General features: G+C 38.0%; 2 protein-coding genes across 11 annotated transcripts; one reads left to right on the top strand and one right to left on the bottom strand.

Annotated features, from left to right (window-relative positions):
- Positions 1 to 1494: 1494 nt before the first annotated feature.
- On the bottom strand, positions 1495 to 12447 carry LOC139480261 (angiopoietin-1 receptor-like). 4 transcript variants are annotated; one of them, XM_071263314.1, is made up of 6 exons: positions 12320 to 12447; positions 10485 to 10568; positions 4443 to 4526; positions 3244 to 3735; positions 2745 to 2877; positions 1495 to 2142 (listed from the first exon to the last, which is right to left on the bottom strand). In XM_071263314.1, exons 3-6 carry the CDS (start codon positions 4519 to 4521, stop codon positions 1971 to 1973), a joined length of 876 nt encoding a protein of 291 aa, XP_071119415.1. In that variant the 5' UTR covers positions 4522 to 4526; positions 10485 to 10568; positions 12320 to 12447; the 3' UTR covers positions 1495 to 1970. The 4 variants fall into 4 exon arrangements, with proteins under 4 accessions (XP_071119415.1, XP_071119413.1, XP_071119412.1 ...); XM_071263312.1 differs by lacking the exon at positions 10485 to 10568; XM_071263311.1 differs by lacking the exons at positions 10485 to 10568; positions 12320 to 12447 and adding an exon at positions 9152 to 9367.
- LOC139480259 (uncharacterized) lies at positions 5862 to 27374 on the top strand. Of its 7 annotated transcripts, none has more exons than XM_071263308.1 (15): positions 5863 to 6257; positions 9336 to 9478; positions 12495 to 12586; positions 13727 to 13778; positions 15358 to 15792; positions 16625 to 16807; positions 17525 to 17642; positions 18223 to 18257; positions 18479 to 18546; positions 18766 to 18802; positions 19801 to 19898; positions 21161 to 21244; positions 22312 to 22451; positions 23058 to 23190; positions 23590 to 27374. In XM_071263308.1, the coding sequence occupies exons 3-15, from the start codon at positions 12584 to 12586 to the stop codon at positions 23773 to 23775; spliced, it is 1572 nt and encodes a 523-aa protein (XP_071119409.1). In that variant the 5' UTR covers positions 5863 to 6257; positions 9336 to 9478; positions 12495 to 12583; the 3' UTR covers positions 23776 to 27374. The 7 variants fall into 7 exon arrangements, with proteins under 7 accessions (XP_071119407.1, XP_071119409.1, XP_071119410.1 ...); XM_071263309.1 differs by lacking the exon at positions 5863 to 6257 and adding an exon at positions 8148 to 8270 and having other exon boundaries at positions 12498 to 12586; XM_071263307.1 differs by lacking the exon at positions 5863 to 6257 and adding an exon at positions 8148 to 8270.
- Positions 27375 to 27727: the final 353 nt, after the last annotated feature.

Below are 27727 nucleotides of genomic sequence, written 5' to 3'. Positions count from 1 at the left end.
TTCCGGTTAGGTCACTATCTTAATGTCAATTTGATGTGAACTTTAATTGAACTACAAAGAAACAGGGGTACGTGTACCTTTCATACATTACGTTATTAGAAATCATAAATTTTGTCATTGATTACAGACATATCATCAGTAATAAACCATAAAGAAAAGAAAAAAGAGTAATATGATCTTTTGTAATATTAAGCATTTACATTATTAGTTCAAGCATTTCGACAGTGTGATTAGTTGCCACAATGAGGGTTCCCGAATCTGCTAAAATATATATGTACGAAGCCTTATGGGTTTTCACTCAGAGGGGACCGATGCAGCTTGATTCATTTAAGAAAAGCATTACAGTTGACGGCATTGATACATGTTATTATTGCTGGTGATCTGACATACAAAGTAAAGAGACACGACATAACCCTTTCCATATTCATGAGAAATGTCTGCAAAAGCAGAGTCGACAGTACGATTCCATCTATATTGTGAGCATGTGTTTATGAATAGTGATGATACCAGGTGTTCACGAAAAGGTGGGCGTAGTCTCCCTACCGGTGGCACCCGTCACAAACATATGCAAAGGCAAGTCAATTGTTTATCAGAAATAGTACGTAAACATATGGTACAAGCCTAAGTCGGGAATTGCACCGGACACACCTTTTGGAAATCTGGAAATGTCCTCAATATATCTACCATAAAACATTTGTAATGAGAAGGGATGTTGAATTTCATATTGTTTGCCTCTCAGTATGCTTTGTTATGCTGTTATGCGTTGATGACATATTATCACCAGCCAGTTACAAATATACATAAAAAAGGCTGTTATTTCATAGATATTTAATGAAAAACTGTCATCAGTTCCTAGGTGTAAATATATTCAACATTTCTACTTACGTATTTTCTTGCTGATTTTCAAGATTTCATTCTGAAAATCATATCACCATTGTAGTAGTTTCACAATGTGATGTTATTTGCCTCCTGTGAAATATTGATCTTTTATTACTCGCCCTTAAAGAGATCATCAGTTTAATAGTGAGCGAGTTGAGTTTGGCATGTCAGATTAATGTGGGAGAAAGCCTGAAGTGATACAGGTCTCAGACGTTTACCACTTCGGCGAAGCCCACGAGCACGGGTATGGTGCTGACAAACCTAGAAACTATAATCGTGGCGAACCGGGAGTCGAACCCACAATCATAGGTTTCTGGCGTGTCCAAGGGAACCAACTCTGCACAGTGAATCGCGGCGCTTTAGACAACTGGGCATCCCGTGTCCCCTAGGACATCAAGTCTTTGAAAGGCATTTGATGGGATACACATAAGGAAGAGAATTTTTGGATGTGAAGGAATAAGCATAAACTCCGAAACGTTGTGTTACTCATTATAAAGTTGACATCCAAACATTATCTTTCTTTTGTTAGGCATATGATCGATTGCGAACATACTCGGAACAGGCAAATTCATCATAGAAACAACCGACAATGAAAGTAAAACATAACTATATAAAAAAGTGTTTGGAAAAAGTTTATTCATGACAACATGTTCTTTACAAACCTTTTTGTGCTCCATATTCATTGCCATCTCCGTCAACCACCACTGTAAGGATTAGGCAAGAGGGGGTTTGAAAGTCCATAAGAAAACACTTCTCCCTTCGAAAGGTCAAGGAAAAAAAATGTCCCAATATCACAGAACACACAGCACAGGGACTTGATCATAACTTATCAAACTTATAATGACTTATCAATCATTTCAGAACACGCACAATTAAGCAAATCATACGCGAACCACTGTTGCTGGGCAACAACTGTCACATTAATTAGTCCTCACACGTTGACGTTGATTCCGTGAAATCTTGAAATTAGATTACTTGTGTCAAATAACCGGCTTGTCTGCAGCCTAAAAAGCATCTGTTCACTCCTACTCCAGTTCCCTTGGGGATCACGTTGTGCCAACAGGCTCATCTACAGGTTAATGGCGAACTTTTCAACCCCTTTCCTTAATGTATGATGAATCTTCGAGTACAGGATATACATCAGTAAATATAGATTCATTACAACCCATCACTTTTGAATTTGGGGAGCCGATTAGACTCTCCATGTGTGGGGAGTTCCCTAACAGAACCCATTTCTTTCTTTGCGCCATCGCCACTTTCACTCTGTAAAATAGAATATAATTATACTGTTTAAAGAAATAAAATTTAAATAATAACTATCACAAGCTTTAACTTTATATTGTTATTCACCTCGAAATCATCTGGGAATGCCACTGCTGTAATGGCTAAAGACAGCTTTTACGCTTTTCATTCATTTGAAACGTGTACATGCAAATAGATTCTCTTTATTCTTTGTAAATTTTAAAAGTAAATAACTATGGTAATGAACGAGAAAACATATGTCATTGTCTACCTTTCAGGATAGTCAGTGAATTAATGTTGGTTTCCTCAGCAGTCATCAACATTACAGTTATGTCATAGCTTGTAAATATAAACTCATTTGGCAAATGAAGTCATTAAGGGATAAACAGCATACAATGGTTTTACATTCCACTACTGAGGCAAGACACACAGTGTACACTACAAAACTGATGTGGTATGTTTGGGGTATATCCTGTACCCGAATCCCCAGATGGGGTCTTTCCAAAGGACCATTAGGTATCACCTGCTACTGGTAAATTGAATGAATTTAATCCAGAAGTTGTGTGAAATGAAAATGAATTGTGATGTTTCTACTTTTTGTTGTGTAGCCAGTATAGACATACCTGGAGATGGTGAAGCTCATGACAATAAAAGTAATCACTGCAGATAATACAGCAACGCTAGTGGGAACCTTTGAGTTGAATGACCAACTGTCACCATGGGGTGTTGACGTCATTGCAGGGTGTTGATGTAACTCTGAAACATATTTTATAGTACACACATATTGCATGTGTCGAAATGCATGTTGATATTTCATGATGTGTACTTTATATTATGTCCTTCACAAGTAGGTGGGGGGTGGGTAGCCTTGTGGTTGAAGCGTTCCCTCGTCACGCCGAAGGCCCGGGTTCGATTCCCGACATGGGTACAATGCGTGAAGCCCCCGCCGTGATATTGTCGGAATATTGCTAACAACGGCGTAAAACCAAACTAAATCACTCTCCCTTACAAAAGTAAAAAGTAAACAATAAGGAACAAAGAACTAGGGATAAAATATTTTTATATGTTTGTTTATATTATTTATGAATACACATTAAATCGATATCTTGTAAAACCCCTCACCTGCTTTGTGACTGCTGTGTGTCTTGTTAATGTCATTACCATGTGTCAGGCTTAATGTGATTTTGTGTTTCATAGGCGATAGGTCTGCATCAACGGAAGTGTTAGGCAAACATACTCCACTGTTTTTGTCACAGCTTGAACATGTATATGGACATCGCTGTAAGCACCCAGGTCCGTAGAAACCATCCCTGCATCGCCCCACACAATCACCAGTGTATCTCCCACACTCCCGACAAGGATACTTACATCTAGTACTACACGTTAACCCCCGCCACCCCTCCACACAACCCTCCGTACAGTTGACGGCTCTACCATTGGCCAGGAGGGCACACCTTCCATTCAAACAGTGTCCTCGGCAGCTCCTCGTACAGTCAGACCCATAGAAGCCGCTGTCACAGTAGGAACATTCCTCGGGACATTGGTCTGGGGGACAGTAGTTCACACAGCCATCCTTCAAGAGTCGACGAGTTCTATACACGCACTTGGTGTCACCTTCAAAATACGATAGTATTATGATTGAAACTATCTATATGTCCCAAACAATTTGGTATAATTATATGTAACATATTTTGAAATACAAAGTTATTTGAGAGAGAAATGCGTTCGGCCTTACCACTACAATACATACATATGTTTATAATAGGGTCTTGATTGCAGTTTCAAATATCTTCATTGTATATTTCTTTTTTGTACCCAAATAGCAACACTATACATGGCATGTACTTCAATTCACGTGTAATGTATATAAAACAAATATGGCATATTACATTACAGTAATTAAATTAAAGTAGTGTGGAATTTGTCATGTTAAATGGATGGTAAATTGTTATTAAGATAAAGTCAAAATATGTATTAATAAAATATTGAGTGTAATGATATTTGGAAACAATGAATTATAACAGGTACAGTTCAAGTACACTTGATATGAATTTGTCATCTTCATATATATTTATTATTTCTCACTTGATGTGTTATTAGATAGGTATTGCGTTCTCGAATTGAAAATCATACACTAGGCACTGTAGCTAAAAAATAAATAATTTTCTTGGTTTATCATTCAGGAAAATAGTTTTTGTCTTCAAGCAGTGACCAAAACTATTTTGTCTCTAACAATATCACAACTACTCTGCCCCCAACACGCCCCCCACCTATCCATTCCCAAGGTTTAATTATGCCATCTAAGAATAAAATAATATTACCGTATTGGCAGAGAAGGCCATGCAGCAGAGCAATTATAACGAGACCTGGTGACGGGGTCCCGTGTCCACTACATTTCATCTTGTCTGGAATAAATAAAACACATTATTTATGTAAATTAAGTGCATGTATTAAAATCAACGGTTTCTACCAAGGTTTCAGAACGTTGAACATTTGGCTGAACCTTGATGTTAGGTTGGGGTAGGTTTTGAGGGGCGGGGAGTTTGGTGGACGTTTGGATGTCAATATACTTAATCTGGCTTTGAAAAGAGATGTAGTATTATTACTCTATTTTGACCCTAAGTTAATGGATGGAAATAAACGCGTGTTCCTCTGACAGATAAAACATATAGATAAAGCGGTATTATGGGTAAATCATAAATCATTTAATATTAATGTTGCAGATTTTGTGTGTGGTATCTAACACTTTCATTAATGTGCTATAAATTGGTTTTAAATACGTTTGCAATACCGTTGGTGGAGATGCTATAAAGGTCAAACTATAAAGCAAACTACAATTAAATGCGAATCAGGTTGTGTGACTGATCCATATATATTTATTGTAATGCATAATTAGTCGTCATTTTGGTGACAATAGTTCAAGACTGAATAACATCAATATATTAAAATCAGCAAATATATTCATTTATAAGTACCCATGCATGTCGTAAGTCACATGCCCACATGAATACTCCACATAACATGATGTTTCTTGTGTATTTTCCCCAACCGAAATGAGGGATATCGCACTCATACCTTAACACACCGCCTTGTATAAATTCTCTGTCTAATGCCAGTAGTTAAACAGCGCGTTAGTTGCGCTCGATGGTTTCGATATAAAAAAGAACAGTTTGTGATTGTTTGTGTGCATGGTTACGTGAGCGGTATGTCAGGTTCCCGGGGAGAGATAGATTTCTTGGAAAGCTGTGACCTATTTTTCAAGCGTTCTAAGAATAGCGGCGCTGTTGCATGAACATATGTCCCATGTAAGAGAAGTCTGATGGGATGAATGTTAAATCGATGATCGGGAGCCATGACAGCAGATGTGGTGAGGTGAAATGAAGTATAACGTCACACGCGTTCACAAGTATTGCACTTATTTAACTACGTGTGTGTGTGGTGTACGTGTGTGTGTGCGCGCGTGTGCGTGCGTGCGTGCGTGCGTGCGTGCGTGCGTGCGTGACAAGCCGGGATATAACTGGTATATGTTATGGAAAACGTGAAACAGCATAGGTATCGGTACAAAATGGCAGAAAAACATGATATGTTTAATCACTATTGTCTGTTTGAGACAAATTGGTATCCAACTGTTCATGGAGGTATAGATTCTAAGCCCGGACATCCTATAATGGTTTAATAAACATCCCCCGACCGTTGGTAACCTCGGTACTCTTCACACCTCTCACGATAGAGTTAAACACATTTCATATATACCTTTGCTTTTCACAGTAAATGCTGGTATAACAGAGATGCTCTGAAATATATAGATACACGTTTTAGTGGTTTAGAAAAAGTTATTTTTTTCACAGCATCAGAGGATTACATTAAGATATCTCTTTGCAATTCTACAAGACTGAACCAAGTTCATAGTGTAAACAACTCGCGGGTATGTGGACAGCCTGCGGAGCACACAAGACAACGACTTACCATTTGTGTGATAACAGTGGCATCAAGATTGGGTACATATGTCCGTTGGAGGTGTTAACCAGGAGAGGTTTTCATCGGAAAGTTCGAGACCTACACTGACGGCCATTTCATGTCTACATTCCATTCTGACGTAGCGGTTCTATTTTCAGAACATATACACACAGCTTTGCGTGAGTACATGATTATATAGTGGTAGCAAGTTTACTTATGTATGAATCGACGTATGCTCAGTCTCAACATTGATGCTTAACCTCGTCATATGTTATTACCTTCCCGTACCTTCTCCAACTATTTCTGGTGTCCCCCGCCGTGATATTGCTGATACATGCGCGAGGAGGGTGTATTCGATCACAGTTATATTTTTATTTGTTTAATGCAGCACTCAGCAATATTCCAGCTATATGACGGCGGTCTGTAAATAATCGAGTCTGGACCAGACAATCCAATGATTGACAACATGAGCATCGATCCACACAATTTGGGTCGAAGACATGCATAAACAAAGTCTGCAAGCTGACCACCCGATCCCGTCAGTCGCCTCTTACGACAAACAAAGTCGCCTTTTACGGCAAACATGGGTTGCTGAAGACCTATTCTACCCCGGATCTTCACAGACATATGTAACAAAGACGGGCTGCTTGTTTGCAGGTTATCGTAAATATGATACCGCCAGTAGGTCGACTATAATATTTCGTCTTTATATACTGTCCATTATTTCTAGTTTGATTGTTACATTAAAATGCATTTATCAATTTATTATTTGATGCAAAACCTTCCCCACCCTCATATAGCGTTTTGAATTAATATATTCGACACAAACCCTCCGCCACATATCGTTTTGAATTAATTCTGAAATGTATTCGATACAAAAACATTGTCATATATTGTTCTTTATCAAATAAATTTATCAATATGGTCTATACATGCTAACATCTTGGGTCGTCAATTTGGTGTGGGTTTGTTTGTGTTTGGTGTTGGGATAGGGCATAAATATACTAAATCGCCAATGCATGAGAAAAACTGGTTATAGATTACCCGCAAAAACAGATTCCATTTTGCGTCAAGGGAAAAATAGCTGTGAAAATTATATGAATGGATCACTGAAAATGTGATGACACCAGGTGTTCGGAAAAGGAGTAACACGGTGTTACCTCATACCTGAGCTTATGATGAAACTCGGGGACTTAAAGTGCACCTGCAGAAACATCTAGATTACCGCCGAAACAGATTCCTCTTGGCGTAAAGGGCAAAAAAGCTATGAAAATTCTACGGACTTCTGTTCTATCAACATGACAGTGTTAAAGAGTCTTGACACCGGATGTAAGTGTATTCTATCGTTGTATAAACTGACAGACAGACGTACAGATTATTCAGCAAAAAGGCCATTTAGGCCCAAAATACAGCCATTGCTTGATTGCATAAACTACGCATGTCAATAAAGTAATGAATTAAGTTTCTTTTATGCCTTTGGAATATATAAATATAAACATGTGTTAGATACATCAAAGTTTTTAGATGAAAAGAAATCCGTCAACGATATTACAGTTTGAGACTTAAAAGACTGATTAAGATATTGTTGTATAGTTGTACCAGAGAAATGTAAACCGTAGCACAAGAGAGTGCTGTGCCCCAAACAAAAGAGATATAAATATACTTCTGTTGTGAAAAGTCACTGACTCATGACCTAGACTGTAACAGGGATGCATGTATTTTTATTACATTGCGTTGTTAGTGATCATATTTTTGTCGTTGTAGAAATATATTTATATGACTTGTAATATTCAGTGTGCATTTTTAGAGGTTGTGAGTTATTCGGCAAACACCAAAGAAAAAATACATAGTAAACATAATTTGTAACATTCAGTACACACAGGTTATGAAGTATTCACCAAACAAACAAGAAATAAAATAAGGTATGTGACCATTTATAAATTTCTTCAAGAATTTCATAGTGTGTTTACTTGTCACAACAGGGTTCCTAAATATTGAATATAAACACATCCAAATCCTACTGGGGTATCACATGATGGCCACTCCTTCAGCTTTCACAGGGCCCCTGTGAAAACTGAAAGAGTGGCCATCATATCACAGGTGTCAGAGAGATAAAGCGTGCTGTGTGTGGGAAGTGTGTTACAGTTTGGGGGCAAGGATACACGTTGTTGTTCCTAGGATCTGCATACAAAGTAAGAACATCCTACCATGTGTTGTCATTACATCAAATATTTAACGACATAACTGCTTGAGAATGTTTTCTATTTGACAGAGAGAGGAAGTGGAGTCTCATGTTCCTTCCCTATCGGTTGGCCTCGTTATGGTGTTATGTAATAATAACCTATCATCAATAGCCGTTATACAATTCATACAATTACACCGAAAAGGGTCATATGTCATATCAGTTCCTATATGTAAATATAGATCTATTTTCTTACTGATATCCATGACCTCACTCTGAAAGTAGTCCTGCGATGTTATGTTATATCAAACTCAAACTCAGTTTGAAGTGAGACGAGGGAAGTTACAACTCTGCTTGTCTGGTATGTGTTTCAATTTTACTCACAGACAGATGTGTAAAATATTCCTCTATAAGCCAACACTTTTTGAAATACCTATTATCATTATAAGGATCTATACCGAAACGTCGCCTTTACAGTAAATAAAGAAGTTGTTGTCCATAAAATATATCTACTTTGGAATAGTATGGTTATAATTATATCTTAGACATTGATCTTCATTTGTATCTGCAGTTAGGGGGAATTGGAAACTGTTAGAAATATTCTTTGAAACATTATTTACACATTATTGTATTCTGCATAGATAGTAACAATAATGTGCAGATAACTGCAACCTTAACCCACCTATGTCTATTTGAATGTTATGCAGGTCCCAGTTGTGTGGCTACATTTCGTCGCCGCTAATTCGACGGCATATTTTACCCACACACTATGCTCCAGCTATTATGTTTTTGCAAAAAAGATGTTTTGTTACATCAAACAAATAAATGCTGATATAGACCTGCAAAAGACTCTTTGGCTGAAGAGAAAAGTATATTCAATGATTGTCTTACCTTATCGGGTCTGTGGCAGACATCCAGATGGTTTAATATGAGTTCTTTTAGTTCACAGTTAATATTTCATTACCATTACATAACGAGGGAGGTATGGTTAGGGAGATATAGACAATATAGATTCCATGTAATCGTCAAACGTTGTCACTATGGCGGCCGATGATATATTTTTTATCGTTTACAGCTCTGACGCGCTTGTTGATATCAGCCTATGCAACGGCCCTGACCTAATTTGCTGATAGGCCTTTGGATGGATATTACGCAGCCAGGCAACAAACAACCCGCCCGTCCCTCCTGTTAACAATCTTCCGCGGTAGCAGTTTAGAGGTATTATATGGTTGCAATTTTTAGTTGACTATTTTTACTGAATATTTAAGTTCGCTTCTCTAGTTGCAAAGGATTTGTTTTTTCTTAAGAACATTATCCCATGTTACACTGCCGAAACCTTCTGAGACCTAGCAGAATACATGGCCATGACTTTAATTATCTCTTATGTCACACTATAACATATTGTATTAAATCCGTGTCGTCCTTAACTTCGGGACGGATAGGTCACACTGTAGGAAGTTATCGGGCTTTAGATAAATATGTAATACAATTATATATTTATGTGGGCCAGTCGTTTAAGGCCTTGCAAGACGCTGTGCAAGTTCGAGTCCCTGAGATTTGCTATTTCTCAGATTATATTCCCTGATTTGTCAGTATCATACCCGTTAATTATTGCCTTAAGTTTGGCTTTTCTACCAGACCTGGCTTAGGCAGTTTGACAGAACTAAACTTCTTTTCTCAGCGGGGCCTTCTCAGCACAGCACACGGCCTGACTATACTGGATGCCCGCAGATACACACACTAGTTCTTTTGAATGAAAAAATTAATCAGTTTCATTTTCATACAAATATTATTTCTGCACTCCAACTCACCATGGATGTTTGGTATCTTGTAAATAATAAACGATTGAAGGGTAGGTCAGAAGGTAGTGGACATTCAGAAGTATCTGATACCGGTACTGCCATTACACAATAGAGTATTGGGCTATAAAATATGTTATGTAAGTTTTCGCTTAAAGAATACTATATCAAATTTGTTTCTTGTTTAACGCCGCACTGTAAATAATCGAGTCTGGAACAACCATTTCAGCGAACTTGACCACCCGCCTTTTACAGCATTCTAACCCTGATCTTGACGGGTCACTATATCAGAGATATGTACTCGCGAGTGTTAAACAATATTTTGGATTCTTAATAGAGTACCAAAATGGCGTCATCGGATAAACCCCCAGGGCTTGTGTACATCTTAGCATATCATGATTCATATGTACACGAAAATGACTCACCCACGTTGATGGTAATTGTGGAAAGGATATCTGACAATTCTGTATTTCGGCTGCAGAAACTGTTATTTCACATCATCCGGAATACTATAAAGTGGAATGCATGAATCAATACTATGATAGCTGAAGCAATAGCATTTCTTGAGTTATTTTAAGTAAACGTCAGCTTGACGTAACAGTTCTATTTTCAATTCCATCTCATTAGATCTCAAATAATTTATTCAGTTATGACCCTTTCTTATTTTGGCAGCTAAAGCAATCACGTTTTACCATTACATAATGTTTGGAATCTAAGTATTATAAAGACATAATTCCACAAGGTAGGATTTAAGGTACATTGATTAAGTCAAACTATCTCACAAGTATGATGTTTGTTCTACCACAACTAACATGTCAAACTTTCTTTGATACCAGCTGAACAGTTGAAATCAAAGCAAACTATACGAATGAAACTTAAATATTTGCGCTATCGTTTTGCATTGAGCATATTAAACGTAAATATTCTATTATTCACTCATGGAAATGTCAATTAGTTTGTATAAATTTAACACAAATATATTTAAAATAATGATGATTGTTCTGGCACGACCAAGGGAAGGAAGTCTGTAAAAGTACAGTGTGGTGAGTATGAGCACTGGGACACCGTGTCCCAGGGTAGATCTCTCCACAGCATTACTAAAAAAAGACAACGAATAGTGAAGAAGTTCGGATTAGTTGACATATCTCCAACCCCCAAAGCTTACTTTGAGGATAGCAATTTCGACGAGTCATGAATGGGAAGCGGATTGATATTGGATTCATTTTGATGCGATGGCTATTATAAGCTGTTTCAAGGACTCATTTGGGGGTATATATATTCAATTGGTACCTAGTCAAATGTAGCATATATCAACATCCGCTGTAAAGGGAGAAGATAATACGTCCTTGTTAGAGTGTTGATTTCCGAGTAGGGAGTCTGACATCTTTCCACATGATTCAGCTCCTCCCCCAAACGGATGGAACAGGCAGTGTTCTGTTGGAGTGCCAGTGTCTCAAGTGTCTCAAGTGACAAGTATCTCAAGACACACATATTCAAACACATTATAGGTTCATGGAAAAATACATCTGAGGTACTATGTATCTCTATTGAATGTACACTGTGGTTGGATAATAATCGTGGAACAGTTTCGTCGTTCTATATGTGTCCATATTTAAATCACTGACGCGATATGCATAAGGACGAACACGTGAGAAATACTACCCGTCTGGTCATATATCTCACGCTTCGAATCCTAGAATGCTAATTTGAAATCTCCTGGCCATCTATGTTGAAAGGTTGAAATAGGATTTATTGGATGTCTGTTTTTTGTTTCAGAATACGATATTTTAAATAGATCAGAGTTAGAAAACACATTACTAAATTCAATGTTATTATGGAAGACGTGTTGCTATCAGTAAATACCGTTTTAAGCAATGCAAGTCAGGCGAATCCACCATAACCCACAGGGATCATCACAACTCCATAGTGGTCGGAATCGTACAATGGATATGTCTTATGGTAATTATATATAAGGAAATGGTTTTGACGCCATGTGTGAACATTTAAATACATAATAACTGGGAAACTATCATACTTCAATTCGTCTCGTATCTATACAAACTAAAGCATCTTTTAATAAGATATATTTCATTGGATATCTGTCTTCGGTTAGGTATTTGAATTTGATAAACTGTGTGTAATTATGTAAATATGTAAATATGTTGTGCCTTTTTTATTGTGTTAACCGCGTGTAATGGTATATATTTTCATTGTAATCTTCGGAATGACATCTAGACCTAGAGAAAATACAGAATCTTACCTTCATCTGATCGGTATTACTGTAGCACTGTAGATAGTTTTAATTATGATACCGAGACACAGCTATAGAATTTTACACGCCAGGGAAATATATAACCATGTGATCCTTTGTTGTTATTGCGCAGGTGGTGCTATGGTGATCGCTAGCGATGACGCATAATTATGTTTATTTTTAGCAGGGATTATTGCCTCGATATCCGTTTTCGGGGACTTCCAGGAACTGCTATTACTCAAGATTGTAACAACCGCTTCTCACACCACGAACATGGTATGTACTTTGTATTAAAATTGCACACAATCGTGTAACTTGAACCCTGAACCTCGTATGTTTAGGTATTACACATTGTGATCTGACGTAATATAATGTATTTCTATGTGGGGCGCAGGAGGCCAAGTTGTCAAGCGCTGCAATTCGCCGTGCAGAGTTGCGTCCCTTGGGTGTGCCAGAAACAGATTATCGTGGATTCAAATCCTGATCCGTACTATACCTGCGTTTTGTGGGCTTCATTAAAGTGAGAAAACACACTAGACCTGAATCACTTTGGGTTTTCTCCTCACTTGAAGCTGACACGCCGTGATATAGATGACATAGTCTTCAAAACGGCATTATTTCACTAATTATCTATCTGTGGCTGCACTCTTTGAAGTTAGTAGAAACACATGTTTGTATGAAATGTAATCCTTCTACTGACATGACGTGTGGATATTCATATCTAAGTGAATGTGAACGAGTTACCATAGTACATATTTAAAAAATCGCATTAAAAATTAACTTGTATACAGTAATTGTAGGGACATGTTTTCGGAATAATCATTGAAGAGAGGTTTCACGTTTTCTATAAAATAAGGGTTTAAAAATGCAATTTTCGAGTGAATTATCGACCGTATCCGGAGTGCATCCTCGAATCTATGGAACAACTCATTTCTCTGTGAACATGTTAAATTTCACGTCACTCCTGTTAAGGTGTACATATCATAAAATATGTCAAGACCCGGGTAGAATAGACCTTCGTGAAGCAACCCGTGCTTGCTGTAAAAGGCGACTATGCTTGTCGTAAGAGGCGACTAACGGGATCGGGTGGTCAGGTTCACTGACTTGGTTGATGCATGTCATCGTATCTCATTTGCGTGGATCGATGCTCATGATGTCAATCACTGGATTGTCTCGTCCAGACTCGATTATTTACAGACCGCTGTCATAAAGCTGGAATATTGCTGAGTGCGGCGTTAAACAACAAACAAACAAACATAAAAAGGCCGTACACAACTACAACACACCTTAACGCACAAGGCACATTCACGCGCGCACACACATTGAAATTGATTTCCTTCAAGATTAGTGGCATTCAGGTTGTTTATGAGTTTGTGTTATACAAATTATTCAAGTATTGTTATTTTATAAACCTAGATCACCATGGAGAATATGATGCTGATTCTTCTGTTGATAACTACTTCGACATGTAAGTACAGAGTTAATCATTTTACATAATTTCATTTAATCTGGTGGGTTCGAATCCAGGTTAGCCCCGATTGTGTTTCTAAGTTTGTCAGCACCATGTCCAGACTCGAGGGTATTCACCAAAGTAGTAAACGTCTTATACCTGCGACACTTTTCTCCTTAATTAAGCTGACACTCCGTGATATTTCTGGAATATTGTTAAAACCAATTATTATGTTAAACCTAACTCACTCACTCACTCTGGCCAAATTGCAGGGTCAGCGGAAGGCATATTCGCGAAAAAATATGACATACATTCACACATAAACACGCACGCACGCACTCACGCGATAATTTTAGTACTTATGAATCGAAATTGAAGAATCTTAACATACATGATCTTCAGGCTGGGGTGTCCTACAATATGACCACAAAACATGGCTCAAATTTTGAACAAAAACATATATACGCCAGACGTGATTCTTGTGTCCAATGTCTAGGTTCCTTTGGAATTCGTTCACTCATGAAATGTCGAGTAGATAGTTTCATTCAGAAATTAATTTCATTGTGGTCTTTGTTCCACCACAGAAGCCTATAAATAGAAGTGCTTTTTGCATGTGACCTGCGATGATTGAAGGTCAAAGTCACTCAGTGTGGAGAAGACGTCCTTAAAAGGTTGTGTACACACTACCATTTTTGAATGGAACTTAATTGGGTTCTAAATTTGAGAAGGTCCCTGCCAACCCGTAAGAGGCGTCATTCACAGATTGAAAGACTATACTTACAGTATGCTACAGTGAATATATCTTTGTAACAACACTGCAAATATGTTAGCAGTTTGAATATTTTGGCATCTCTTGTCTAAAAGTGAAGGTCAAAGCCATTAGGCAGATAGTAAGAGCATATAACTGTAACTAAGGTAGCTAGAGCCTTACGACTTTATTTTTCAAAGTTGTACTGCATTTGCCATGGGGTAGAATAGGTCTTCAGAAACCCATGCTTGACGTAAAAGGCGACTACGAGGATCGGGTGGTCAGGCTCGCTGACTTGGTTGATGCATGTCATCGTATCTCAATTGCGTGGATCGACGCTCATGATGTCAATCACTGGATTGTCTGGTCCAGACTCGATTATTTACAGACCGCCGTCATAAAACTGGAACATTGCAAAGTGCGGCGTTAAACAATAAATAATCAAACAAAACAAAACATTTGCCATGTTTTACCGAAGCGGTACCGATGTCAGCAAATAGGAAGTGCTTAATACTTTCAAATAATTAGCTAGAGGTACGTCATTTTCTAATTTAACTGTATTTAGGTTATATTGCATACCGTCTTCCAGCAAATGATGCTATCAAACTGGACGTGTTCATAACTATTATAGCAGCAAGCGGTATTACTTTTCGATTTTAAAGTTGCACAGCATTAGACAACATTGGTAATATATATAATTAGATATCACCTGAATTTGTGAAGTCAAAATAATTCATGATAATGTTTCTGGTGTGAGAGTTTTCGGGCATTCAGGTATTGCTTGCATATAATTGAAACATGCTTCTCGTTTTCACTTAATTTGACATGTACACGTATCTCCTTCTGCAGGTTCCAATGCTACCCAGATTTGTGTGGAACGAAACTTAACCCTTTGCCTTTCTCAGAATGACGATGGACGTTGCACGTTATGTCATAATGGATATTACGGGCCTACATGCTCTAGTAAGTGTATTGGAGAATGCGAATATGACTGTGATATGGACACTGGGTTTTGTAAACAGTGCAAAGATACATATTATACAGAAAGCTGCATGGTTAAATGCTCAGACACATGTGGTGGACAACTCTGTGACAGAAATACAGGGAAATGTACCAATGGCTGTAAGAAAGGACATTGCTCTGACTTTTGTAAAACCCCTTGCGACGAAAGCTGCAAGGACAAAGAGTGTGACTTTGTATCTTGTAAATGCCAGAGATGTAATGACGGTTACGTTTGTAACGAAGCTGCTAAAGGGGGAAATTGTACACAGTGCGTCACAAACAGTGAGTACAGCATATCTACTTAAATCCGAATCCCAAAAGGGCCCTTTTGGCCCACTGTATATATCAAATGTTACAGTTAAATATAACTTGAAATATACTATTTCATTGAAATAATAGGACCTATTCCTAAGACTGACTTTTCTTTTTCTTTCTTACACATGCAATTATTGAACTTGATATGATCCTATATAGTATGGCTAAAATTAGAGAAAAAGATCGATAGCAAATCTACTCTCAAAGAGTCCCTTAACAAAAGATGTCTTTTGCCAAATGTTTGCACTTTTCCTTCATATCCTTAGCTAATCAGCATCGGACAACGATGTGCTCATGTTCAAGGCAAACACTTCCCAAAGACATTTTTAAACCAGGCCAAATATTATTATGATTAAGTATACTTTATACTCTCTCTTCGATTGTGTCCGCCAACTCTACGTCAAGGTGATAGTGAGACTTCATCTAGGAATGATATTTATACTCTTGGTGTTTTTGGTAATAAGGTTACAAATTCTGATTGGCTTCTGACTGCCCAACATCCAAAAGGATGACATTTGTTCTCAATGATCCTTTGGTTGTTTTGACAGATACATGTTGTTACATCAGAAAAGTATCGTGCCAATTCATATCGTGAAATATGTTCTGTGTCAATAAAAAATATAAAAGAAATATAGAAATAATTAATTGATGCCATTTTCCAACAGTTACAAGTATATGCTTCAAATATATATACACACATATAACATGTACAACTTTCAAAGTGGGTTACAGGATTCAGCTGCATTAAAGAAAAAAAGTGTATGTCAGGTCACTTGATATATATGTCATCTTTCTGCAGCATCTGATGTTCAATTGCCAACGACAAACCACTGTCCACCTGGAAGGTGTGGACCTTCTTGTTCTCCCAAAGCTGGCTGCGACAAACAGTGCGGAAAAAACTGTAAAAATGGTTGTAATTTTGATTGCACGTGCGATGAATGTAATGCTGGTTTCTTTGGCCAGTTTTGTGACTGCAAAAAATGTAAGTACAAGTTTTTATTACTATTCTTAATGCATTATTGAGGCATTTCCTCAAACTGTGTCATCCGAAAGAAACTCATGTGAAATCAAAATCTTATATTGTACTTTTGTCTGCCACCTGTTAATTACAGATACTGAATACAAATGCACGATGCTGATATTGACTGTCAAAGTTACTACTTATGAATTTGGACTTCCTGATGTCACACATAATTTGGTTTGTCAGTTAGCATGTTATCAAACCAAATGTGAACCAAGGATTTAATACAAGTTCGATATGGAACTTTTACATCTCCTCTTCAATGTGACAACATTGAGGTTTGCCTCCGTGGTCTAGTGGAAGAGCGTCCGCCCGGAGAGCGGAACGCCCGGGTTCGACCCCCGGCCGCGTCAAAAGACGTTAAAAGATGGTACTTGTTGTTACACTGTCTGGCGCTCGGCATTAAGGGGCTAAAACAAGGACTAGTCGGCTCGGAGTCAGTATACTGTGTCTGAGTGGGGTATTCATGTTACACTGCGGCATTGTATCTCAGTGAGCAAGCACTATAAAAAGGCATCAGTCCGGACTAGTACAATCAGCCACACACACACATTCACGTATGTACGTCACTATATAGGTGCAATAATCTTGGACGCGACGTTAAACCCCATTTCTCCTCACCTACAGTATTGAATGATTTTATTAATTTCTTTGTGTCAATGTATTATATCTCACCAGGTAATACCATCGCGTTGGTTATGATGATACTGGCGATAGGATATATTGTTGGAGTACATATCAAAAGGATGATTAGGACGTGGAAACATGCCTCGATGGAAAGAACGTCCGAATCAAAGTAATCGAATATAATCTGTATTCTTTATTGTATTTTTTATTATCAAAATAATACCAACTGAACTTAACTATCAGATTTATATGTGTGTATTCCATATGTGAAAACTATATAAAAAACAAATTTGGGCATTTTAATAAGAGAGAATATAAAAATATTTGAAGAAAGTGGTGGATGCAACTGGAAGAATAGGACATGCTTACCCTTTTTTTGCGAACACCTGGTGTCGTCACTTATTTGCAGTGATCCATTCATATATATTTCTCCACTAATTTGCTGTTTACCCCCAAAGAAATATGGTTTGGCAGATAGTGAAGACTGTTTATACTCTTGCGTTGACGTTGTATATTATATTTCGCTGATATTTGGAATGACGACATGATAACCTCACACATTTCCGGCAGTGATTTTTTGTGAGTGATTATTTAACTTAGGTTTTGTTGGATATGCGTATCTAATTTCCTATATTCTGTTGCTGTTTTGTTTGAAACCTGGAAACAGTTGGATAGCAAAAGCAAATTAAGGTAAATTCTTTCGATTTTCACCATTTCTTTTAAATCGTTGGTTTATTGGTTTCTTTCAGAAGCGGGAGGGAAGAAACAGCCCGACTATCAGAAGGTAAAATTAACTACTGGAACTTTCGAATGTGGATTTGTCCACGTGTACGCTTGTACACTGTTCGACAGATGTCTATAATTAACAACGTTTCCAGGGTCGTTAAGATGACTTTATTTTTAACTCATTCAGACTGATTTAGTCACATGTAAAATAACAAGGGTTATATGAATTACTAAACTTCAAGTGTGTGTACTTCAGATATATATATTTGATATTTTCAGGTTCGGATTCACCCTTAGAACTCCAGCAAATAGATCATGGCGAATTTCCTAATGCTTATTCTTTGACTGTAAGTAACAAGGGTACCTCTGCTTACCTGTGTTTGTTCTCGTTAGATATGTTTTTAATAAATGTCGACTGGTTGTTTTTGTACGTTAATATAAGAAAAATATCTCAGTGTAGATTCTTACTTTCGTTTTATCTGCAATTAAACGTGAAACACTTACGGTTAATGTATGTCTAGATACAATCAGTTTCTGAATGTTTAACTATTATGGTATGCTTTCAGGGAATCAACGGCACACACAGATACATCATGACTCAAAGTATGTTGGACCATTTGTAATTTTGTGTATAATTACTTTCCATGTTTCTAATGTACCCCCAGGTATTTATTATTAGGAATATAATATATTCGTAGTATAATAATAATAATAATAATAATAATAATAATAATAATAGACGACTGGCCTGAAAGGTGAAACAGAAGGCTTTCTGTTTGCTGCTCAGGACCAGTCACTTCCCACTCGAAACCGTCAATGTGTGATTTTGCATCAAAATGTAAACAGGAAATGTAAATTATGTAATGAATTTAATGAGACTGCCCAACACATTGTCAGTGGATGCCCAGCTTTGGCACAAACACATGGAAAATGATAAATACAAATTTCTTTGGAATAGGCCCATTTACAGCCTTAGACGTATCCAGACCAACAAACCCGATCTTGTCCTTTCTGATAAATCCAATGAAATCATTTATATCATTGAAGTTTGTGTCCCCTTTGGCACTAATGTGATTGACAAGATTGAGGAAAAACATAGCAAATATGCGAACCTTGCTTTCGAAATGTCACGCTTGCATCCCAAGTACCAGCTTGTCCGACTCCCCTTTGCTCTCGGTGCCTTAGGTTTGTTACCTCCCAATCTGTTGACGGACATTGGGAGAGTACCCGGGTTTCCTACCAGGAATACAACCCTTCTGAAATCTGGGTAATGCAGAAAGCTGCAGTGTTGGGGAGTCTTCACATTCTCCGAAAAGGTCTGGGTGGGTTTGACTGGGCAGCGCTTCCTGGGAGAAGTCCCATTCGCTGTCTGGGCTGCGTGTACAGGGGACAAGGGCCCTGAGCTGATGATGAGCCTAACCAGTCTGACAGTGCCAGGATCACCCAAACCCTCTTTGCTGCATCTTTATTTTAATCTTTAAAACATTAAAATAATAATAAATGTGAAGCTTTCTGAACTTATGTCTCTTGTAAATCGATATACATATTATTCTCTTTCCTGCTTCTGAAATAGATACCTGTTTGTCATATTTATATTTTAGTGCCCAGCACTCGTGAGGGAGATGATACATTTCTGAGGATGATTTGGAAATATCACATCAAAGTGATTGTTTTCATATCTTCTAGACAATCGCGCGTGGTAAGTTCAATTTCAAGATTATTTTTTCCTTGAAGGTAACCTGGTCCAGATAACTATATTAATTGCTACAGTAATAATGTAACCATTACAGAGTGTTGTTCATCTAAGTAAGCATGTTCAACAAACTCCAGCATGCAGTGATAGAATCATTTACATGTATGCGCTTAAATAGTAACTGTTTGAGAATGTATGTTGACTGGCAACGCATGCTTGTCCTAAGAGTCGACGAACGGGATCAAATGGTCAGGCTAGCTGACTTGGTATCGTGTCCCAAGTGCGTGGATCGATGCTCATCGTATCATTCATTGGATTGTATGGTCGAATATTGCTGAGTGTATGGTTGAACAACAAACAAACGAAGCGAAGCTAAATGAACCTTTTTGTCATAATATTGACAGTAGCGGGTGACCTCGCCAAAGCGAACACTACCATTTCCCGATGAACGTAGGTATGTCACGTGATTACGTTGTCAACCGAGCGGAGACATACAGAAATACTTTAGGGGAATTCCTCAATGTCTAAACATAACATTAAAAACCAAAAGGGAAAACTGGGAGCGCCACCGATTCAGACTATAAATGACGCAGGCTTTGAAGCTAGACAGGGTCGGGTCAGCGAAATGAAGAGTCCGTTCGAAACTATAACAGAGATTGCTCGACTTACCAAAATATCACTGAACTCCACACTGTCGTGTATTGCTTCCAGAAATCCAACCGCGCCGCCTCAAGCCGTCACCAGCAGCCGTAGAATGACTCAAACACACACCCAAACTTAACAGAACGTTAATATGTATCCATTTTCAGCTTCAGCCAGGTCTGGATTTCTTCCCAATGCAAACTTTCCTGGGTGCAGCTTTTATTTCAAGCGAATGACATTGCCGTAGACGCCATTTTCTGCCTTGTTTGTAAGGGATGTCTCTCCAAATGGAATGTTTGGGACGGATGACTTCACGATCTGCGTTGATATAGTTCGCTTTAAATCATTAAAGTTTGATGTTTCATAGATTGTTTTGTTATGATTTATGTATCTGACAATATAAGGATTGAAGTTGTATTTGTTGACGTTCATCAGCTGATGGAGACAGTGCCTCACGTGATCAAATTTACCATGAAGCGCTTCGCGCATCATGGAATTTGCTCACGTGAGGCACTGTCTTCATCAGCTGATGAACGTCAACAAATACAACTTCAATCCTTAAATAAGAACACACTGATTTGTTCAAATTGAAATAAATACATTTTCTACCATTTCGTTTCTTTTAGCTTGATGGTTATCTAAACTCTCATAACCAGAATTCTCTTGTCCTAACTCATGAGGAATTGAATCACTCTACGTGGAAACTAGTGGTAAGTGTTACTTATCAACGTGCTTGTAAATGTATGTGTTGATATGGTAGATAGAGTATGTACTGTTCATATTGAAATAAATTTAAGTTTATTAATCACAAATGATCAATCATGGCAAGCACAAGAAAAAAAATAAAAATAGTAACAACAATAATTTGACACCAACAAGCAAGGCATAATTAAATTAATTTCACATCCTATATTTGTAAAGTTGTGTTAATTACATGTGGATATTGAAAAATTCATACGTTCAGATCAGATCAGGCAAATGATTTCAATTTTAAAAATGTTTTATTCTTCCAGGCTTTTCCCAACTATCTATCATGATAAATTGAAAGAGATATTACATTCTCTGATTAATAGAACTTTTGTTTTTGTTAGTATTCGAATGTAGGTTGTCAAATATTTAATACTGAACGTAACCCTGTTCAGAAATTTTCAGATAACGAATTAGGCGAGTTATTAAATTTCCTGACAGACAATATACTTTCGGGATAGAATATTGAGACATGTTCTAGGTATCCTCGTGGATACTTATTGTACCTTTCCTAGCTTCTCGCTTTCCCTTTGCCTCACCTAATCAACCAAACAATCAAGACCATATTCAGAGTTTTATCTTGATCTGTGCATAGACTTTCAAAACTATGGCACCAAGCTGTACGACAATAAGGATGATTTTCCAATCACTATGTTGCCTCTTACGCCCTGTGGAATCTGTTTCGGCAGATTTCATAGACAGACTATTCTCTGGGGTTCACATTTTATTTTTAATGAATGTGAAATGTTTATGACTTATAGAGTGTGTGGGACAATACTCAGGACGACACTGGCTTTCAACGATGACTTTTTATTCCATGACTCTGTACAAACTTTCTACGTGGCGCGTTCTCTAGCACCGGAAGTGACGTATATCACTATATATGACGTCATCACTTCGAGACATGCAATGTGCATGTTATATGAGCATGTAAACAACAATATGACATCATGACATTAATTACTCTACTCTACTGGTGTGTGGTGTCATTGTAAAACTATGCAATTATTCGGTGCTTTTTTATTACTAGTTGTCAGAGAATGACCTTCCGAAAATAGCCCATCTGTACCACGACCCCACATGGTTTGACAAACAAGGCTTCTGCCAGTTCATACGCAGAGTCAGAAAGGACAAGGATTTCAACATGGGGCCAATTGTGGTTTGCTCAAGGTAAACAAAAATATATGATATAAACTTTAATCAGTCTGTAAATTAATAATAGTTCCAAAACAGCAAAGATAAATCTGATTATTTACACTTTATTTAAAAAGTAAAGACGCTTTCGCTTACAGAATTAGCATTAAACAAGAAACCGTTACAATATTGAGTTCACTAAGCCACTACTATTATGGCACACATCACTCATTGTGATAAAGGGGCGGTCGGGTAGCCTAGTGGTTAAAGCGTTCGCTCGTCACGCCGAAGACCCGGGTACGATTCCCGACATGGGTACAATGTGTGAAGCCAATTTCTGGTGACCCCCCGCCGTGATATTGCTTGAATATTGCTAAAAGCGGCGTAAAACCATACTCACTCACTCACCCATTGTGATAAAGGAAATGATATGACATCACAGTCGGTGACAGGGAAAGCTTTTTGAATATTTTTGTCACATTTGATACTGACCTTCTGATTGACCTTTCAGAGTCGAGTATTTTTATTGACATGATTGATGACTTGAACTAAAAAAAAGGTAGTCCTTCCATTGCTTTGGTTGTATTATTGATGTTTCATAATATCATTTCACACATGAATAATAGCGTACTCTTGTTTAAGCGAGGGTGATGGCCCTAGTGCTGTTTACTGCGCACTGGATTGCATGTTGGACAAGAAGCCAAGTGGAGGTATTAATCTGGATGAGTGTGTGAAACGTCTTGCACGTCAGAGAATACGAATGGTTTCCCAAAAGGTATGTGCACCCTACTGTTCATTCTGTTTGTTTTGTTTGTTTGTTTGTTTGTTGTTTAACGCCACACTCAGCAACATTCCAGCTATATGACGGCGGTATGTAAATAATCGAGTCTTGACCAGACAATCCAATGATTGACATCATGAGCATCGATCCGAAGCAATTGGGATCGATGACATGCATTAACCAAGTCAGCGAGCCTGACCACCCGATCCCTTTAGTCGCCTTTTACGACAAGCATAGTCACCTTTTATGGCAAGCATGTTTTGCTGAAGACCTATTCTACCCTGGAATCTTCGCGGGTGTGTTCATTCTGTAGATGCATGTTCGCTATGTTATGACATAAAATATGTATATTGAATGTTTATGCATCATGACTCATATATATTTGTTTTTCAGAAAAACATTCAGAGACTGAGGAAGTGTTGGGACTATGTTTCACAGAGTGACCAGACACAATTCCGAATACCCCGTAGTAGAATTCCCCGCTCATGCATCATGTATACAAGTGTACTGATATCAATAATTGCCATTATCGTCATCATAATCGGCATCATAATCATTTTACGTGACTGTTATGCATAGTGTATAGCTGGTCATGGGCATGTGTGAATGGGTAGCAGTTTTGTAATATAGCCTCATGATTTAGGTTTTGGGACAATGTGTATTAGCTTTAAGGTAAAATGAAACAAGAATGAAAGGTTATTTTGGGATAATTCTATTTAAATATAATACACTATAATATTGCATTACATCTGTTTCTTATTATAAATGTGTAATACACATGCACCTCTTTTAATCATACAACGGGTGGGTTTCTCGGCGGGATAAAGCCAACGAACAAACACGATATCCGTTGGGTCATGTGTGGATAGAAATGCAAATATCAAAGGTCATGTAGGGACTACATGGCGTTGCCCTTGTCATTCGGCGATCGAGTCAGAATAACCAACGAGAATCAAGAGAAACTACAGGGACAATTGCTATCATTATCGGAAGAATAGTCTAATATACTGAAAATCAGTGTCTAACTGTGACGTAGCTAAGGCATTTTATAAGTTTGGTCAACTTTGGAAATAACAATTGCGAAACAATTTTGCAAGAGGACTAGCCAAGAGGGATCACTTATCATATTTGTGCTTGTAGACCTCGGCGGCTTGGAACCGTTTTAACAAATTAAAACAGTTGGATTTGGCCGAAATATGTTTGAATTGTTTACCTTGTTTCGTTTTGTCGCTGTGTGTACATCTGACTGCAGTTCGTAACGCTATGACAGAACAGGCCGACTGTCGACAACGTCTGACTATGGCCGTGGCGTTTCATATTCTAGGGTTAGAGTAGCTACCCATTGATAAAGTTACTCTGTCGGACAGACCGATGGATTGCCGCGAAAGGCAAGTAAATACAATTTGTGTAGGCAATTGTTGTTTTGCATATATGTATTTACGCCTCTGTATAAGAAACAGGTTTCAGTTGACACTATATTGGCTACTGACACTGTCTGACGTAATATAAATTAATGCGCACATTCAAGGAAAACTTGCAGGTTATGTTTGTGAGAGACGGTAAGAGATTTACGAGCACAGAATTGAAGAATGTTTGTTTTGTTTTTGTTTGATTTTTGTTGTGTAACGCTGCACTCAGCAATATTTTAGCTATATGACGTCAATTGAAGAATGACATTATGTGATAAAGAGGTGATCACGCTTGTGCGTTTGGGGATGGTTAATATCCTGTATTAGCCAAGGCTCACTAAATACAATGTTTATTCCTAGGACATGATATTTACCATCCCCATTAAGTTAAATTAAAAAAACGTACTTAAGTGTCAACAATCATTACTGAACAGAAGGAAACAGTTGTTCTTGGGACAGCTCGTCCAAACACACCCATCGCCTAACTTGAGACAGCTCGCCCAATCACACCCGTTGCGATACAACTTGCACTTGTTTTTGTACATGCTTTTCATCTCTCAGACAACGTTCAACAGCTTAACATCATCAGTTGACATGTTATCGATGTGGGACGTAGACGTCCATAGGACTCTACTCACGAGATATACTCTGCAAAAAGAGAAACGTAAAAGTAGTAAAATCGTAAGTATCTGACAGTTATTGTCGACATCCGACATTCACAACATCCAGGTCCTGCCATGGCCCTCCAGGTCTCCAGATTTAAACCCAGTCGAACATTTATGGGATGCACTGGATTAACGACTGCGAGCAAGTCAGCAACAACCACACAGCATCCGACAGTTGACCCAAGCACTGCAGGAACAGTGGGTGAACATTCCCCAGGCCACAATTCGGGATGTGATTGCTTTCGTGGGACGACGATGCGAGTCAGTTTTTGAACTCGAGATACTGAGAACAGATGACCTTCACTTTGACAATCTACTGTTCCGAGTGTGCCATATGGAACCTGGATGAATGGCAATATGTGCCAATTTTGAACAATCGATTACCATCTGTTGATTTTTTAATATGATATGTAAAATATACATCTTAAATCACTTTTGCGTTTCTTTCTTGCAGAGTATATTAGGAAAAACTTTCACTATCGGAAGTGAATACCATTTTATGATAGAATGTGGTTAGTTATTCACACTTCTGGTGAATGTATGATTTCATTCATTTGTGTAAAGAAGGTTTGTGTTTTTTTGTGTTGTGTCTTAATACATTTCAGACAGTATGTTTTATCCCCCTTCACGAAATGGGTCGGGGGATATAGGAGGGAGTTCGTCAGTCCGCCCGTCAGTCCGCCCGTCATTCCGTCTGCGTCTCAAAGGGGACACATTTTCTCAAAAACTATTTAAGTTAGAGAACTGAAATTTTACACACTGATATTACTGGTCATGATCTTAAATGAGTTCGAAATTTGTGTCTTAAATTCATAAAGATCCTTTTAACAGAGTAATGGCCCTGGCTCCATGCTTTTCTTAGTGCATAGTGTCTGCAATGAAGACAATTTTCTCTCAGAAAGTACGAAAGTTACATGAATGAAACTTTGTATGCTTATATGAGAGATGCTTGTCAAGACTGACTTCAAAAAATGGTACCGTAAATTAGTTTTTTACAGAGTTATTACCCTTGCTCCGTGTTTTCAACTTGGTGCATACTGCGTGAAATAGGGATAGCTTTTCACAGAAACTACTAAAGTTACATGCATGAAAGTTTTCAGGCTTATGTAAGAGATACTTGTCAAGACTGAGATCGAAACTTGGTGCCTTAAGTTATGATTTTCCAGAGTTACATCGCTTGCTACATTGTTTTAGATTTTGTGCATACACAGTTACGGCCCCTGATCCATGTAATCGTCTTCTATTTAGTACATAGTGTCTGCTATGGGGAAGATCAATGAGTGTCTCATGACATGAAGCCAGCCCAGTGCCTGTCCTCTTCTTAAGGATAATTACACAGGACTCTTTGTTTTTATAGCCAACATTAATCATTTTTCCCATAGTTTCATACCCTGTACGTCTCATTAAGTATAGAGTTATGTAAGAATGATACATCAGTTACATGAAGTCAGTTATTTGTCATGGCTACGCGATATAACAGCATGAACAAGTCATTTTGGGTCACATTTTCAAGTTGGGGGCACTCGAGTTGGTGTCTATTGGGCATGTGAGAACTTCGTGAGTTCGAATCCCGACTGGTCATTATTATTTTTCTAGCTATAGATTCGTCAGCACCATACCTGTGGTCGTTGGTTTCACCAAAGTTGTGAACATTTAAGACCTGCATCACTTCGGGCTATCTTTTTACATCAAGCTGACACGCTGTGATATAACTGAAATACGTCTCAAAGTGGTGTTAAACCCGACTCCCTCACTCACGGACTATTTGTGTGAAGACATGTCCATTCCATTTCTGTAACGGACTCCAAAGCTACATACAAATGCGAACAAAGAGAGAAACATTACTGGGTCACCACCACCATATCCCTGTCTCAGCTAAAACGTCAAAACCCTCTCAATAATCATGGGAGTTCTTTGTAGGATTAAGACAATATGATCAACATGTGTTTATGAATTACAACCAAATAGTCATGCTACCAGGTGTTCGGGGAAGGGTTTTGCCTTTCCTGCGAGTGCCCTTTTTGTCCTGAACGTTTGAAGAAGAAAAATGAAATGATGAGATATTTTCATGATTATGGAAAGACCTTCGTCGCTAGAATTTATATCAATATGAAATGAAAATGATTATTGCATAATAAAATATATTTTCACATATTTGCGAGTTTTCATTTCTTTCAAGAACCAGCAAATTGAAAGCCAACACTATTTTAGCGAAATGCCTGATATATGTCTGCAAACCTAAGCGAAACTTGCAGCAAGGGATAATTCTAGGACAAAACAAAAATACATTCCATAACGACCTCCCCAACGTTAAATTTGCGACCTACCCAAAGTAAACTTTATGATATTTGCAAACATTCGGACAGAATCTTCACAGCTTTTCCTTTTAAACTTGGACTAAAGGTGTGCAACGCCATGCGAATGGCTAACATCTCTCTGTTGTTTGAGTGAAGTCTG

Source organism: Haliotis cracherodii, unplaced genomic scaffold (assembly GCF_022045235.1).
Source record: "Haliotis cracherodii isolate W230 unplaced genomic scaffold, xgHalCrac1.p SCAF_4, whole genome shotgun sequence".
Classification (NCBI taxonomy): domain Eukaryota; kingdom Metazoa; phylum Mollusca; class Gastropoda; order Lepetellida; family Haliotidae; genus Haliotis; species Haliotis cracherodii.
This window is presented reverse-complemented; position numbering and strand designations above follow the sequence as displayed.

What these genes read in the sequence shown, in the direction of transcription:
- LOC139480259 (XM_071263304.1), top strand. Translation starts at nt 11,934, where the DNA reads ATGCAAGTCAGGCGAATCCACCATAACCCACAGGGATCATCACAACTC. An exon ending in ACTCTACGTGGAAACTAGTG is followed by an intron (nt 21,245 to 22,311) that starts GTAAGTGTTACT and finishes TTTTATTACTAG; the next exon opens with TTGTCAGAGAATGACCTTCC. An exon ending in CCAATTGTGGTTTGCTCAAG is followed by an intron (nt 22,452 to 23,057) that starts GTAAACAAAAAT and finishes CTCTTGTTTAAG; the next exon opens with CGAGGGTGATGGCCCTAGTG.
- LOC139480261 (XM_071263314.1), bottom strand. Translation starts at nt 4,521, where the DNA reads ATGAAATGTAGTGGACACGGGACCCCGTCACCAGGTCTCGTTATAATT. An exon ending in TGGCCTTCTCTGCCAATACG is followed by an intron (nt 3,736 to 4,442) that starts GTAATATTATTT and finishes CGTATTTTGAAG; the next exon opens with GTGACACCAAGTGCGTGTAT. An exon ending in ATGAGCTTCACCATCTCCAG is followed by an intron (nt 2,143 to 2,744) that starts GTATGTCTATAC and finishes TCTATTTTACAG; the next exon opens with AGTGAAAGTGGCGATGGCGC.